Here is a 17,693-nt window from a genome sequence, read left to right as displayed (position 1 = left end):
TCTCAGTTAGACTGTTTTCAAGAACTGTTCCTATTCTATGAGAAGAGTTGGGATTTTTTTGTTCTGAAAGATATAATCAACATAATTGTTAAGCCTGTTTTTGTGTAATATGACTTCTTAATGTTTCACATCTTTTATGTTGCAGTTCTTTTGCCATGAAAATGATTTGCGCAGTCCTGAACACATACCATCCATGCTGATGGGACAGGATCCAATATGAATATAAATGATGGAGGAAGACGACGCTTTGAGGATAACGAACACACGTTACGTATATATCCTGGGACAATTTCAGAAGGGACAATCTACTGTCCGATTCCTGCCAGAAAAAACTCCACGGCTGCTGAGGTGATTGACTCACTTATAAACAAGCTTCATCTTGACAAAACAAAATGTTACGTTCTAGCAGAGGTGAAAGAATTTGGTGGAGAAGAATGGATACTCAATCCAACAGACTGTCCCGTTCAGCGAATGATGTTATGGCCCCGCATGGCTCTGGAAAATCGCCTGAGTGGAGAGGACTACCGTTTCCTTCTGAGAGAAAAAAACCTTGATGGATCAATTCATTATGGTAGTCTTCAGTCATGGCTACGGGTAACAGAAGAACGTCGCAGGATGATGGAACGGGGTTTTCTTCCACAGCCTCAACAGAAGGACTTTGACGATTTATGTAGCTTACCTGATTTGAATGAGAAAACTCTCTTAGAAAACCTACGAAATCGCTTTAAGCATGAAAAAATTTATACCTATGTTGGCAGTATTCTGATAGCTATTAACCCATTCAAGTTTCTTCCTATTTATAACCCCAAATATGTTAAAATGTATGATAACCATCAGTTGGGAAAACTTGAGCCTCACATTTATGCTGTGGCTGATGTAGCTTATCATGCCATGCTTCAGCGCAAAAAGAATCAGTGCATCGTTATTTCAGGAGAGAGCGGTTCTGGAAAGACTCAAAGCACAAACTTTCTTATTCATCACCTCACTGCCCTCAGTCAGAAAGGATTTGCCAGTGGAGTGGAACAAATCATTCTTGGCGCTGGACCAGTACTTGAGGTAAGTGTATAGAAATAATTTTTCTTACCCTTAAACATATCTTAAAAAAAAAAAAGTGTTAGATGTGAGAAAATGAAGTAAAACTAAATAGAAGTATAGACATCGTTTTTTAGTTAGGAAGGAAGACTGGAAGACAGGAGGCAGTGTGGAAGGCTGAAAGATGTAACAGTGGCAGTATTTTTTTCAAAGAGTAGCTTTGGGCCTTAGTGACGCGAAGGAAAGAAAAGACTGGAGTCAGATATATCCCCCTGTAAAGGGAGAGAGCAGGGGCAGGACTCCTGTCTGCAACTGACTATGGTAGTGCGTAGTTGGGGAAAATATTCTTTTCAATACATTTTTGTCTTTGCAGCTTTAAAATCTGTGCCTAAGATTGAAATTCTAAGGGTTCATCTTTGAAAATACAGAGAATATGGGAAAATTTTTTTAGTTATGTTTTATAAGTAATACCATCAAGGGTAGAGAGGAAACAGAATACACTTTTTGTTTTAAAGCTTAAAGGAGAGTTAATATTACTTGTTTTGAAAGAGTTTTTGTGAGGTGTAATTGCACAGATTTAAAGTGTTAATCTGTTACAATTTGATAAATTTGTCATACATGTGTACCCATTAAACCACCATCACAGTCAAGATACTAAACATATCCATTATCCCTAAGATTTTCTCTTATCCTTTTGCCATGCCTCCTTCTCACTTCTCCTCTCATCTACAAGAAACCTCTTACGTGCTTTCTGTCATCGTAGGTTAGTTTGTACATTTTACAATTCTTTATAAATGGAATCATGTAGTATGTGCTATTTTATGTTTGACTTCTCTCACATGGCATAGTTATTTTGTGTGTGTCAATAATCCCTTTTGCTAAGATAGTATTCCATATTGCATTGTATGGATTTACCACACTTCGTTTATTCATCTTTTGATGAACGTGTAGGTTGTTTCCAGTTTTTGGTTATTATATGTAAAATATTATGTTTTTGTGTGGACATTATCTGTTTTTTTTCTTGGGTAAATAGCTAGGAGTGGAATGACTGGATCATATCATGTATGTTTTTGTATTTAAGTTGCTAAGTCATGTCTGACTATTTTGCCACCCCATGGACTGTGTAGCCCACCGGGCTCCTCAGTCCATGAATTTCCCAGGCAAGAATACTGGAACAGGTTGCCATTTCCTTCTCCAGGGAATGGTCCTGACCCAGGGATCAAACCAGCATCTCTTGCATTGGGAGGCGAATTCTTTACCACTAAGCCACCTGGCTAGTCTAGGTCCTATCATAGGTATATTTTTAACTCTTAAAGAAACTGCCAAACTTATATATAAATTGTACATACTATTTTACATTCCCACCAAGCAGTGTATACAGTTTGTGTTATTCCATATCCTTGCTAACCTTTGATATAGTCATCCTTTCTAATTTTAGCCTTCAAATAGGTATACAGTGGTATCTCATGATTTTAATGTGTATTCTATAATACATTCATGATGTGAACACCTTTTCATGTGTTTATTTGCCACTTATATATCTTCTTTGGTCAAGTGTCAGTCAAAATCTATTGCCCAACTTGTTACTGTTGTATTTAGAGAGTTCTTTGTGTATACTGGGTACAAATCTGTTATCAGACATGTGTTCTGAAAATATATACACATCTTCTCCCAGATTTAACCCTCTCTTTTTTGGAATTTAAATTTAAAATTTTCATAATGAAATAAGTTGATTTACAGGGTTGTGTTAGTTTCTGATATACTGGAAAGTGATTCAGTTATATATATCCCTGGTGGCTCAGATGGTAAAGAATCCACCTGTGATGCGGGAGACCTGGATTCAGTCCCTGGGTTGGGAAGATCCCCTAGAGGAGGCATGACTACCCACTCCAGTATTCTTGCCTCGAGAATCATGTGGACAGAGGAGCCTGGCGGGTCCCATGGGGTCGCACAGAGTCAGACACAGCTGAGCGACTGAGTATGCATGCACACATGTGCGTGCACACTCTTTTTCGAATTCTTTTCCATTATGGTTTACTACAGGATATTGAATATGATTCTTTATAGATAATTATAAATCATATAATCATATAATGTGATTATACAGTAGGACCTTGTTGTTTATCTGTTTTATATGTAGTACTGTGTATTTTTGGGGGGGTTCCAAAATCACTACAGATGGTGACTGCAGCCATGAAATTAAAAGACGCTTACTCCTTGGAAGAAAAGTTATGACCAACCTAGATAGCATATTCAAAAGCAGAGACATTACTTTGCCAACTAAGGTCCGTCTAGTCAAGGCTATGGTTTTTCCAGTAGTCATGTGTATGGATGTGAGAGCTGGACTGTGAAGAAGGCTGAGCGCCGAAGAATTGATGCTTTTGAACTGTGGTGTTGGAGAAGACTCTTGAGAGTCCCTTGGACTGCAAGGAGATCCAACCAGTCCATTCTGAAGGAGATCAACCCTGGGATTTCTTTGGAAGGAATGATGCTAAAGCTGAAGCTCCAGTACTTTGGCCAGCTCATGCGAAGAGTTGACTCACTGGAAAAGACTCTGATGCTGGGAGGGATTGGGGGCAGGAGGAGAAGGGGACGACCGAGGATGAGATGGCTGGATGGCATCACTGACTCGATGGACGTGAGTCTGAGCGAACTCCGGGAGTTGTTGATGGACAGGGAGGCCTGGTGTGCTGCGATTCATGGGGTCTCAAAGAGTCGGACACGGCTGAGCAACTGAACTGAACTGATGTTTCTACTAACCCCAAAGTCCTAATTTGTTCCTCTTTCACCCCCTTTTCCTTTGGGTAACCATAAGTTTGTTTTCTATGTCTGTGAGTCTGTTTCTTAGCAGTGAAAAGCTTAAGAAAGAAATCATGCCCAGGACCAGATGGATTCACTGATGTATTCTACCAAACATTTAAAGAAGAATTAACACAAATCCTTCAAAATTCTTCCAAGAAATAGAACAGGAGGGAGGAAAAGTTTCTAAATTTACAAGGTCCAAAATATTTCACTGATACTAAAATTAGACAAAGACACCACAACATAAGAAAACTACAGACCAATATCCCTTGAAACAGAGAAATTCTTAAGGAAATACTAGCAAACAATTCAGCAAAATATAAAAGAAGTATTATGGTAAAGTAGGATTTATATTAAGGAATGAAAGATTGGTTAAACAATATAAAAATAAATGCAGTGTTAAACATTAATAAAGGACAAAAGCTACACCATTATCTGAATAGATAGCAGTAAAAGCATTTGACAAAAACAACACCCTTTCATGATTAAAACAAGCAAACAAACAAACAAACAAAAAAGACACTCTCAACAAACAGAATAAGAAGGAACTTTCTCAATCTGATTAAGAACACCTATTTATAAAAATATAGGTTAAAAACGTACTTAATAGTAATGCTTTGATCAGAAAGAAGATACAGATGTCTGCTCTCACCATTTCGTTTTTCTTTTCTTCTCTTTCTCTCTTTTATTGAAGTATAGTTGATTTGCAATGTTGTTTTAGTTTCTGGTGTACAACAAAGTGATTCCGCTACATATATATACACACACATACATATATGTACACATACTCTTTTTCATATTCTTTTCCACTATAGGTTATTACAAGATACTGAATATAGTTAATTCCCTTTGCTATACAGTAGGACCTTGTTGTTTATCTGTTTTACACATAATAGTGTGTATCTGCTAAGCTCAAATTCCAAATTAATCCCTCTCCAACCTCTTTCCCCTTTGGAAACCAAATATTTTCTATGTCTATGTGAGCCTGTTTCTGTTTCATAAATGAGTTTATTTGTGTCATATTTTAGATTCTACATATGAGTGATATCCTACGGAATTTTCTTTCTCTTTCTGAATTCACTTGGTATAATACCTCTAGGTCCATTTATGTTGTTGCAGAAGGCATTATTTTATTCTTTTTTATGGCTGAGTATTGTTTCATTGTTTACATATCAATTCAGTTCAGTCGCTCAGTCATGTCTGACTCTTTGCAACCCCATGGACTGCAGCACGCAAGGCTTCCGTATCCATCACCAACTCCTGGAGCTTGCTCAGACTCATGTCCATCGAGTCAGTGATGCCATCTAGCCATCTCATCCTCTGTCATCCCCTTCTGCTTTCAATCTTTCCCAGCATCAGAATCTTTTCCAGTGAGTCAGTTCTTTGCATCAGGTGGCCAAAGTATTGGAGTTTCAGCTTCAGCATCAGTCCTTCCAATGAATATTCAGGACTGATTTCCTTTACGATTGACTAGTTTGATCTCTTTGCAGTCCGAGGGACTCTAAAGAGTCTTCTCCAGTACCACAGTTCAAAAGCATCAATTCTTTGGCACTCAACTTTCTTTTTGGCCCAACTCTCACATTCATACATGACTGCTGAAAAAAATCACAGCCTTGACTAGATGGACCTTTGTCATCTAAGTAATGTCTCTGCTTTTTAATACACTGTCTAGGTTTGTCATAGCTTTTCTTCCAAGGGTCAAGCATCTTTTAATTTCATGGCTGCAGTCACCATCTGCAGTGATTTTGGAGCCCAATAAGATGAAGTCTGTCACTGTTTCCATTGTTTCCCCATCTATTTGCTGTGAAGCGATAGGACCGGATGCCATGATCTTTGTTTTCTGAATGTTGAGTTTTAAGTAAGCCTTTTCACTCTCCTCTTTCACTTTCATTGAGAGGCTTTTTAGTTCTTCTTTGCTTTTTGCCATAAGGGTGGTATTTTCTTCATGGTTGTGGTTATTGATATTTCTCCCAGAAATCTTGATTCCAGCTTATGCTTTATCCAGCCCTGCATTTCACATGATGTACTTTGCATATAAGTTAAATAAGCAGGGTGACAATATACAGCTTTGACATATTCCTTTCCCAATTTGGAACCAGTCCATTGTTCCATGTCTGATTCTAACCATTTCTTCTTGATTTCTGTACAGATGCCACATCTATATCCATTCATCTGTCCATGGATATTTAGGTTGTTTCCATGTCTTGGCTCTTGTAAATAGTGCGACTGTGAATACAGGGGTGCATGTCTCTTTTCAAATTAGATTTTTCTCCTGATATATGCTGAACAGTGGGATTGGTGAATCATATTGCAGTCTACTTTTAATGGGAAAAAGGCTGCTCTCTTGTTAGGTCAAATAAAGATAGCCCTTTGAATGAGGTTTTCTAGGAAAATGCCAAATAGGTCAAATTGTGACGATTATCTATGGGACAGGGCTTTGACTTTAACTCTAGTCTGATCTTTCCAGTGGTTTCTAGGTGAGACTGCTTTTTGAAAAAACTGTAATTGTAGGGTGTTGGTTTTCTTGTCAATGTGGAGCTAGGGAGAGGGAATTGGTAATCAGGTAAGTTAAAATGCTATCAGTGCTTGCTTTTCTAACTGAAATCCAGCTGTTTTCCTTGATTAAATATTATTCTTATAGGGGATTACTCTAAGCCTTTCATTAACTTCCAGATTCATCAAGAAGTTGATTTTGACAATTTTTGTTAGTCTTATTTCTTTTATGAAGGGGAGAGGGATTTCAGAGACCTTTACCATTTTCTCTGATCTCATTCTTAGTAATCTTTTCAAGAGACCTAAGTAATAAAATGTATTTTATATATTTACTCCTGTGGTTACTATTTCTGCTGTTTTCATTCCTTACATTGATCTGTATTTGAACATGGTATCATTTTCCTTTTGCACGAAGGATTTCCTTTGTTTCTTTTCGTGTGGGTTCACTTGTGATGAATATTTTCACATTTGTATGTCTGAAATTGTCTTTTATTTGCTTTGCTTTTTAATGTTTACTTTTAAAAGTATAGATTAAGATTAAAAAATACCGTTACAGTAGAATTGTATAAATGATAAAACATACTAATTTGTGTAGTCACCTGTATGCAGTGGATGCAGAGTAGTTCCACTATCCCTGTAAAACTCCCTGATGCTTTTCCTTATTTTCATACCCTCTGCCCTTCCATACTCACATTAACTTGTGGAGACAATTTGTTCTTCCTTCTTTTTTTTTTTAATGTCATATTAATGAAAACATACAGTATGTAATGTTTTAAGACTGCCTTCTTTCATTCAGCAGTATATATTGAAGATTTCATTTAAGGTGTTGAATATGTGAGTTCAACCATGGGTTCTTAAATTTCAATTTTATGGAGATTTAACTTGAAATAATATATAGCCACTTAAAATGTATGATTTAGTGATTTTTGATAAATGTATATGCCAGGTAACCACCGTCATATAATCAAGTTATAGAATATTTTCACTACCCCTGTGTCCCTTTTTTAGACATTCCCCACTCCTACCCCATTCCCAGACAGCTTCTAATCTGCTTCTTGTTACTCTTGTTTTGCCTTTTCTAGAATTTTATATTATAATATGTACTCTTGTGTGTGGTTTCATAGCATAATGTTTAATATTTATCAATATTGACATCTGTATCAGTAGTTTCATCCTTATTGCTAGGTAATATTTCATTGCATGGTATATACTTTGGATTATAACTTAGGAAGCTTATATTTTTTTTATTCTTTCTAAAATAGTATTGTAGTTTTGTTTTAAATAGGCAAAATACAGTATAGTATAGTGCATGATGAAACTTTATTTCTTCTATACTATTCTAAATTATAATTGTTTTGATGTAATTATTCTTTTCCCAGCCTGTTATTTCAGTTTAGCAAGATTTTAAAATGTATATATGTATTAAATATATATTATATATAAATGTGTTAAGAAAATTTGCTGGCACTGGAATGTGAAAGTGAAATCTGATTTGTATTGAGCAATACGTTTTTACAGTTAAGACTTAGTTTACTCAGTAGCATAAAATGCAATCTACTTGACTTTATTGTGGATACTAGTTACTTTACCTGAAGTATGAGAGCCTGAAGCTATAAGTGAATTGCTTTTCTAGTATCTCTTTAGCACTTTTTTCTTGTTGAGAAGATCTAAGGATATTCCATTTTTAAAAATAGAATTATTTATTTTGACAGGCCTTTGGAAATGCAAAGACAGCTCATAATAACAATTCAAGTCGTTTTGGCAAGTTTATTCAAGTAAATTACCAAGAAACAGGCACTGTACTTGGGTAAGTAGCAGTATCAAGCTTTGGAGATGTTTAAATGTTTGCCATTGCCCCTTTATATACCATAGGTTTTTCATTTGCTCTTTAATGAAAATAGTGACATTAATATTTACATTAAATTTTTTTTTTTCTTTTGGAAAAGTTCAAACCTGGAACTTTTCTAGGAAAAGTTCTAAAAGGAAAGTTCTAAGAATAGTGTACCATCCATCCACCCGTACTTAGATTTATAAATTGTTAACAACTATATGCATTTGCTTTATCTTTCTTTGTTATGCATATATTTGTTTTTAAAAAATTGTCTTTGAGTAAGTTGGGTACATAACTTGACCCCTTGAAATAATTACTGTATTTCCTAAAGCAGCCACAATGACATTTTCCTGTATACTATTTCATACTCAGGGTATTTAATTTTGTCATAGTTACAGTTTTTGCTATTACAGTCTGTGATCAGAGTCCTCTGGTTGTGCCAGCAATATTCTTTATAGCTTTTAAAAAATTAACAGACTATTTTTAGAACAGTTCTAGATTAATGACAAAAATGAACAGAATAGGGAGTGTTCCCTTATGCCTCTTCATGCTATCCCCTAGTTTCCTCTGTTGATAGTATCTTGCATTAGGGTGTTCCATTTTTGTTGTTCATTGAATGGGCTTTGATAAATGTATAAAGGTATAGTTTCACTGCCCTAAAAATCCTCTGTGCCCCACTTCATCCCTTTCCACCCACTAACCTGTGGCAGCCGCCCATTTTTTCACTGTCTTAATAGGTTTGCCTTTTCCAGAATGTCACATAATTGGAAATTATATAGCATATAGTCTTTACAGATTGCATTCTTTCTTCTTTAGCAATATTTATTGAAGAATCTTCCATGTCTTTCATGGCTTGGTTTTATTGGATTAATAAATTTTGGAGTAATTAACATCTTTATGGTTTTTAGACATGTTTTTTAGCTTTTTATATTTCTTATTGAGTTTATTCATAAATCTTATGTTATTTTTAATGTTTCATTTTTATTAAAAGTGTGATTTTTCTCTTACATTGTATCTTCTAAAATTGTACATTACTTGTATGTGTTAGTTGCTCAGTTGTGTCCGACTGTTTGCGACCCCGTCAACTGTAAACTCCCAGGCTCCTCTGTCCATCGATTTCTCCAGGCAAGAATACTGGAGTGGGTAGCCATTCCCTTCTCCAAAGGATCTTCCTGACCCAGAAATTGAACCCAAATCTCCTGCACTGCAGGCAGATTCTTTACCATCTGAGCCACCAGGGAAGCCCCAATTACTTCTATTGATTTTTATATTAATTTTATATCTTACTATCTTGCTGATTTATTGTTTGTATTAGTTTTACTGTTGGTTGTTTCTCTCACCATTTCTAGGTTTATTATATTATCTACTAAAATAGATAGTTTAACTTTTTTTTTCTGTTCCTATATCTCTGATTATTTTCTATCTTGTTTGATTACATACCTCCTAAACTGTGGTACTATTTTTCTAGATACTTCTGTGAATGCCTTTACTTTTCTTTACTAAGTAGAATATTGGCTTTAGGACATTTTATCATGTTAATGAATTGAGCATTGATTTTAATGTTCTTTGAGTATTTTTGTCAGTAATGGCTACTGAATTTTATTAAAGGCCTTTTTGGCATCCATGGAAATTAGTCTGATCTTCACTCTTGAATTTATTAATATTATCGTTATTTTCCCAATATTGGATCATTTTGCATTCCTGAGAAAAGATTCTCATTTGATCAATACAAAGACAAAAACACCCACAGATGTACACATACAGACATATTTTTATACATACATATGTAAACTGGTTGTTGTGTGCTAGTTTTTATTTATGATTTTTATATCCATATTAGTTAAGTACTGTGTACTCACTCTCTGTGGGAGTTCTTCCTTACATCCTTTTTCCTTCTTGAATTGAATCATATGTGTCTCTTTTTACATTTATAATATTCTGGTCATTGCTCTATAATAAATCCTGTCAGCTCAGTATGATAGCTGCTAGTTTGCCTGTTTTCTCCACTAGTTGTAAGCCCCTTGAAAACAGGTAGTATATCACTTGAAAACAGGTAGTGTATCACTTATTTCTGTATCTGAACAGTGCTTACACAGTGCCCAGTTAATGAGTGCTTACTGAGGAAATTGGCAAGCATAAACACATTTATTCCAGGATGTGGCAACAGCAAGGGTATGTAAAGAAAGTATATCTTTGAGCCTTATTTTACAGTAGCCTAGCCAAAGTATAATACTTGAAAGAATGTACTGTGGTATTGAACCTGGAAAGAAAGTCAAGTCTGTGTCATTGTAGGCATTGAGTGCCATGTTTTGAACTCCTGACTTTATTTTGCTTTATGGAAGTTAAAAAAACACAGGAGTTTATGAATTGAACATGGATAACACTAACAATGTCCATAACACAATTATAATGGTAAATATACTCTGGAAGGTGGCTCAGACGGTAAAGCGTCTGCCTGCAGTGCAGGAGACCCGGGTTCAATCCCTGGTTTGGGAAGATCCCCTGGAGAAGGAAATGGCAACCCACTCCAGTACTGTTGCCTGGAAAATTCCATGGACTGGGAGGCTCCTCAGAGCCTGGTAGGCTACAGTCCATGGGGTCGCAAAGAGTCGGACACGACTGAGCAACTTCACTTCACATGCTCTGGAAGGCAGCTGTGCTCACCACTGTACCACCAATGATAATGGAAAATATACTCTGAATAGTATTCTTTAGATATTTGCATCTTTTCTAATAAAATATTTGTCTACCTTATATTAGGCTTTTATTATTTATATCAACCAATTCTATTTTTATTCTAGTGCCTATGTTGAAAAGTATCTACTGGAGAAGTCTAGACTCGTTTATCAAGAGCATAATGAACGGTACATATTTTAATTTGTGTAATTGAGAGTGTAATTAAACTGAGTGTAACACTTGTATCATACAGATTGACTTTTCAGATCTTTGTGTATTACGACTTTTAATTCAGTTTATACCATGCATAGCTTTACATATAATTGCTATTTCTGTCATGGGAAGAATACTGTACTTTTGAAGATGCTGTGAGATATTTTTAATGACTATGTAGAATTGCTGTCTTTTCTAAATTCTAGGAGGACTATCAGAACAGGAAAATAGGGGTGTCTTAGGTGATATCTTTTGTTTTGTCTTTGGATCTTTTGCCATGTCTTAGTGTTCTTTCTCTAATTTGAGCAAAGTTTTTTAATAAAGCTCTTAACTTTATTATAATCTTTGAGGTATATGGAATTTCAGAGATGATATATATGTAACTTCCTTTAGATGAGGAAGCCAAATATCAGGGAGGTAAATGATTTGCTTCATGTTACAGTGAGATAAAATGAAGAGCCAGACTTTGAAGTTAAACAAGCCTACATTCAAGTATTGGATATGCCTTTGGCATCTCACCTAACTTCTCTGCTTCTTAGATACTTTTTCCTATTTTGTAGATGGAAAACTATCCTTTAGTTGTTTAGAAGATTAAATGAAATAATGTTTATGAAATGCTTAGTGTAGTCCTTTTATATAATAAAGGTTCATTAAGCATTATCCTATGTTACTTTCTCTATACTTTGTGTTGTTAGTGTTGTACGAATGTTTATAACAGTAGACTCATCAGTATAGATTTATAGTTGTTGCTTTTTGCCAATGTCTAGTTGGAGGGGAAAAAGCCTTACAAACAACACTGACATTTATACTACCTTTTACAATATTTACCTATGTAGTTACTGTTACTGATACTATTTATTTCTTCATGTTTAATTGAATCTTGTCTTCTTTAATTTCAGCCATAAAAGCTCCTTTTAGCATTTTACGGGGTCCATCTGTTAGCTGTGAAGTATTTAGTTTTGATTTATCTGAGAATATCCTAATTTCTTCTTTTTTTGTTGAGGATAGTTTTGCTGGATATATAATTCTTGATTTTTTTTTCTTTTGGTACTTTGAATCTGTTTTCCTTTCCATGGCTCTTGATGAGAAATCAGGTGGTAATCTTACATTAGGATCCCTTGATGAGGATTTCTCTCATGGTGCTTTGAAAATTTTGTCTTTGTCTTTTAATAGTTTTAATTCGTCCAGAGGTGGATCTCTGAGTTTTTTTCTCCTGGAGTTCATTAAGTTTCTTAGATGTAGAGGTTAATGTTTGTCATCAAATTTGGGGGGACTTTGATCATTATTTTTTTCAAATATTCTTTCTCTTCTTTTCTTCTGCTTTTGGCACTCCCATTGTGCATATATTGGTGTTCCATATTGTGCACTTGTTGGTGTCTGTTTAATGGTGTCCCACAAATCCCTGAGACTGATAATTTTCCTTTCTCTTCCTCAGACTAGCTAGCTTTAACTGACCTTTTTTCAAGTTCACTGATTCATTCTTCTGCCGACGAATCTTCTGTTGAGCTCCTCTAAATAGGTTTTCATTTTATTATATTTTTCAACCCTAGAATTACTTTCTGATTATTTTTTATAATTTCTGTCTATTCATCGATAGCTTCTGTTTGACGAGACATCATTCTCATGCTTTAGTTCTTTAAACATGGTTTTCTTTAGTTTTTATGAATGTATTTAAAACAGCTAATTAAAAGCCCTATCTAGTAAGTTAGTCTCCAGACTGCCCCAGGAACAGTTATTATTGATTGTTTTTTCCTTTGTATGTGTTACAGTTTCTGGTTTCCTTGTATGACTCAAATTTTTGTTGAAAATTGGACATTTAAAATAATAATTGGACTTTTAAAATAATCATTTGAGAGCTGTAGATAGGAATTCCTCCCCCTCCTAGGATTTGTGGTTGTTAATTTTGTTCCTGCTGTTTGTTTTGTGAATTTTCTGAGCTAATTTGAAGTCTTAATTTTTTTTCGAGTTTAGCCGTTTAAATATTTGCTTGGTTAACTTGTTGTTTTTTAGTCACTAAGTTGTGTCTGCCACTTCTGCGACTCCATGGACTGTAACCTGCCAGATTCCTCTGTCCATGGGATTTCCCAGGCAAGAATACTGGAGTGGGTGGCCATTTCCTTCTCCAGGAGATCTTCCCTACCCAGGAATCAAATTCGTGTCTCCTGCATTGGCAGGAGGATTCTTTACCACTGAGCCACCAGGGAAGCCCTTGGTTAGCTTCTCAGTGGTAGTTGGTCAGCTGTGTCCAGATCTTTGTGATCCTATGGGCTGTAGCCTGCCAGGCTTCTCTGTCCATGGAATTCTCCAGGCAAGAATACTGGAGTGCTTAGCCATTTCCTTCTCCAGGAGACCTTCCTAACCCAGGGATTGAACCTGGGTCTTCTGCTTTGCAGGCAAATTCTTTACCATCTGAGCCACCAGGGAGTAATTGAACGGAGAGTTCCATAAATGGTTGGTAACAGTAAGTCTTCTAGTGTTTGTTTCAGGGACCATGACTTTTAACTCCTAGGCAGGCATTTTATAATTCTGCCTTAGTCTTTACTTCCTGCTTGTGGAGATCTTCCGAGTTAGTGATAGGTGAGAGCTTAGTATTTCCTCTTGTCTTTGCTGAGCAGACATGCAGCCCTGGGCATGGGCACAACTTTATGCATGCATATGGCCCTCTAGATTCCCAGGAACATATTGGAGCTTTTTAAAGCCTCTGTGGATGTCTCATTTCCCAGCATTTCTCTTGAAGTTGTTTGGTTAGCTTACAGTGTTTGCCCTAATATTTATTCATCGGTTCAGGCAGCTGGTATGTTAAAAAAAATTGCCACTAATTGTTTCTTACAAATGTCTCTGAAACAAAGATTTTCATACTGGGGTAATAACTCTGAATCACATCAAATAAAGGTATCAATAGTAATGAAGGTAACTTCAACCATGGAACTACCAGACAGTTCAAATAATGATATTTTTCAGGGAATGAGGTTCTAAATGAACTTCACCCCTGTTCTGCCCTCTTCTGGAAGCTGCCAGACTTCTGGTGTCCACCTCAGTTGTAAGCTGTTGGTATTGAAAGCTACATGTATCTGGTAAGCAGGAGATGGACTAGGTCAAGTTAAAAGGCCACCAAGGTTCTGTTTATACTGAAATTCAGCTCTTTTTCTTATATAAACACTCTCTAGATTGCTTTACATTTTTGGTTAATTTCTAGAATTTATTCTGACAAACTTGCTAGTTTTCTGATTGGTCTTGTGGAGGGAATTTTTAGAGGTCTTTAGTGTATTGCCGCCTTCACCTTTGTCTTTTGATGCAGCATACAAAACATTATCTTATTTTGTACTGCTTATTATGTGGCTGTCCCTTGTGGCTTGTGTGATCTTAGTTCACCTATGAGGGACTGAACCTGTGTCATGTCAGTGAAAGCACTGAGTCTTAACTGCTAAACTGCCAGAGAATTCCCCTGCAGCATTTCAGTAGAGTTTATCACCTTTGTATTAAAAAAATGAAGCGAAGCTGAAACAGTTTATAAATTAATTTTTTTCTTGTTAAATGATAACCATAGACCATGTTCATTATAAAACCATACTTTTTGTTTCCAACAGGAACTATCATGTATTCTATTACCTTCTGGCAGGAGCAAGTGAAGAAGAGAGATTAGCATTCCATCTTAAACAGCCAGAAGAATATCATTATCTCAATCAGGTGAGAGTTCATGAATATCATTTTGAAATGTAAGGCATTATTAAATTTTAGCTCTTGAGAAAAGTTTTTTCCCTAGTACTTTGTTTTTGAAACCTGGTTGGTAGTGGCTATTAACTAGCATTTTCATGTATACTATCTAAAAATTTATGTGATGTACTTCTCAAATTTAAAAATTGTTTTTATTCTTATATGAATCATAAAAGATAGTTATGTGCCTTTTGCTTTTTGTGAGACTCTTTGAGAGAATAATAAACTGTTTATAGATACCTCTAATTTAGAAAAAAGGTTTACACTTTTCAATAAGTAAAGTGGTTTACCTTTTACAGACCAGAGCATGTTAAATGTTACTAATGATTAATGCTTGCCCTAACAAAGGATTACTGAAACTTGTATTTGCATGTTTTGAAGCCTAATATATATACCTCTTTGCATGATATTATGGTACTGACTTAGAGTATGATTATTTTTATAATTTAGTGATTACCCTATTAAATACTCAGTGTGAAAATTCATTAAAGGAAATGACTTAGAGAATTTGTGTTTTACCTTGAAACTTAAAAAATTCTCCCCTAAACTTCCATAATAAGGAGTAATTCTCACAACTTTTCATTGCATTGGTTTGTTCGATTTTATTTCGTATATTAGCAAAAATTCTAGAATCAATAATAATGAAATTGATCTGACAGTACATCATGTAGGTAACAGATTGTCTCCCCTCGTTTTTAATTGTTTGAGGCAAGATGCAATGTCTGTGGAAAGAAATTCCTTTATGGTAATTTTAAAAGTTCTTCTGAGGGATATTAAATTGACACTTGGATGGTGGCTCAAAGATTGTAGTATGTATTTAGGGCTTTGAAAGTAACATCTCACACTTTGTAAGATATAGAGCAGGCTGTATAACTGATATTTCATAATTTTGAAACTCCATATTTATATAAGCTAACATAATTCTGTTACTATATTGAGAATTTAAAAATTATTTAAAATAAAAGTTCTTGGTATAATATGAGGCATTTTTACTGTATTGAATTAAGTATATTAAAAAAATCATTGATTTAGCTTTCGAGTTTTTCCCCTTCCCTGTTTAAACTATTTGCCTTATATTTGGATGATAAAATATTTTCCTTTTGAAAAAGTAGCAACTGCTGATAAAATGAGCTGATGTGCATGTGTGTAGCATGTCTGAATCGTTGCTACCCCACAGACTGTAGCCCACCAGGCTCCTCTGTCCATGGGATTTCCCAGGCAACAATACTAGAGTGGGTTGCCATTTCCTTCTTCAGGGGATCTTCGCAAATCAGGAATCTTACATCTTCCTCATTGGTAGGCAAAATTCTTTAGCGCTGTCGCCACCTGGGAAAGCCCCTAAAATTAATACTAGAGAAATCTGGAGTTTATTGCTCCTCTTCCAGATCTTTTTGTAATTACTGGCCGTACTATACATATTCTTATCTTAGGGTCAGTATTTGCAGACTATGGGACTCAACAGTTATTATAAATTTCAGAGTAACTGAACAATAGCAAATATGGATTGGTTATAATAATATATGACTCCCAGAATCTGAATGTTTATCTAGTTGTTTTGTGCTGCTATACAAAATAACTTTTCTTTGGAGAACAGTGGTACTACCTGAACACTACATCTAAGAGATCATTAGAAGAGTGTAATAATCATTACTTCTACCTAACTAATCTGCCTTACTTTCAGATAACAAAGAAACCCCTCAGACAGAGCTGGGATGATTATTGCTTTGACTCTGAGCCGGTCAGTACAAGTGCCTAAGTATCCTGTGTTCCTGCTAAAGGACCCTTTTTGTGACTTAGTTAGAAAGAAAGTCAGCTGAAATACAAACATAGAATCTAGGCAAGAAGATAAATCAGTGTTTATTTTATTGGAATTGACTTTTTTGTTTATGTGTGGTTTATTGATTAAAACAATTTACCTTATTTGGATTTTGGGGGGCTATATTTAGGCTATATTCAGGATTTATTTTGAAAAATAATACATTGATTGCATTCCTAATTTCAGCATTGTTATGGATCATTATAACCTATAGGGTTTTTTTCCCTTGACATTTATTTATTTATTTCAATTATTATGTGGTAGTTTAGTTACCCTCCTATTATGGGTAGTATTTACTGTTTATTTTAAAAAGTTGCATCCTTCCTGCTTTATGTGTCTGTTAACAGTCTTTTCACATAATGAACGCAAGCATTTTTTTAATAGCAAGAGAGGCTGTAGCCTCTATGTAATTTTCTAAAAAATTAAGAATTGAAATTCCTTTAAATAAGATTTTTTTATGTTTCAAATTAAGTATGATTTAAAGGCACATATGATGTAATATAAAATGAGTAGGTAAATTTAGCATTATTTGTTATAATTTATAAAAACAACTTTGTAATTGTAAATAGAACATAAAAAATCTTTTTCCTTTACTTCAGTTTGCAACTAGGTCAGATGTGAAAGGCTGAAAACACACACTCATCTATATATTCATTAACTAATGAACTAATTATGTATTAACTACTCCTCCTGGAAACGTAATATGTCTTAATCCTGCTTTAAATAACTATCACTTTAATTGTCACTGCATGTGATTACAAACTCCACTAATTGCAAGACTATCAGATTTTTGAGTAGATTTAGTAATTTTTCCTTCAGTTTAATTGCAGTACCATTTCATAATCAAGTAATTTGCAATTTCAGATTTGATGTTTTAGAAAATAAATTTTAGACAGTAAATTTATAGATACTGATAATTTTTAGTAGAAAAATTTTATGCTGTTTTTTCTCTCTTGAGACGCTTCCATCTTTTGCTTAGTATGCCAGTTGATTGTGTGCACCTCATTGGGAAGTAGGTAGGAGACTGAGAAACTCATATAGTGAATATAAGACTTGATTGCCTGTACAGAGCTTACAGTGAGATTGCCAGCTGGTCTGCTATTTAGACAGTCTAAG

The 17,693-nt window shown here is 35.0% G+C and overlaps 1 protein-coding gene across 1 annotated transcript in view; it reads left to right on the top strand.

Moving 5' to 3' along the window:
- The first annotated feature begins 216 nt into the window (after positions 1-216).
- The window catches only part of MYO9A (myosin IXA), a 181,041-nt gene continuing 163,564 nt past the window's right edge, over positions 217-17,693 (top strand). The window contains exons 1-5 of the mRNA XM_052646755.1: positions 217-1,056; positions 8,040-8,134; positions 10,960-11,022; positions 14,635-14,734; positions 16,443-16,499. Of these exons, the coding sequence (XP_052502715.1) occupies positions 217-1,056; positions 8,040-8,134; positions 10,960-11,022; positions 14,635-14,734; positions 16,443-16,499 (1,155 nt within the window). The remainder of the gene's footprint in view (positions 1,057-8,039; positions 8,135-10,959; positions 11,023-14,634; positions 14,735-16,442; positions 16,500-17,693) is intronic.

The sequence above is a fragment of the Budorcas taxicolor genome, chromosome 10 (assembly GCF_023091745.1).
Source record: "Budorcas taxicolor isolate Tak-1 chromosome 10, Takin1.1, whole genome shotgun sequence".
Lineage (NCBI taxonomy): Eukaryota > Metazoa > Chordata > Mammalia > Artiodactyla > Bovidae > Budorcas > Budorcas taxicolor.
The sequence above is the reverse complement of the archived record's forward strand: the minus strand, read 5'-3'. Positions and strand labels throughout refer to the sequence as shown.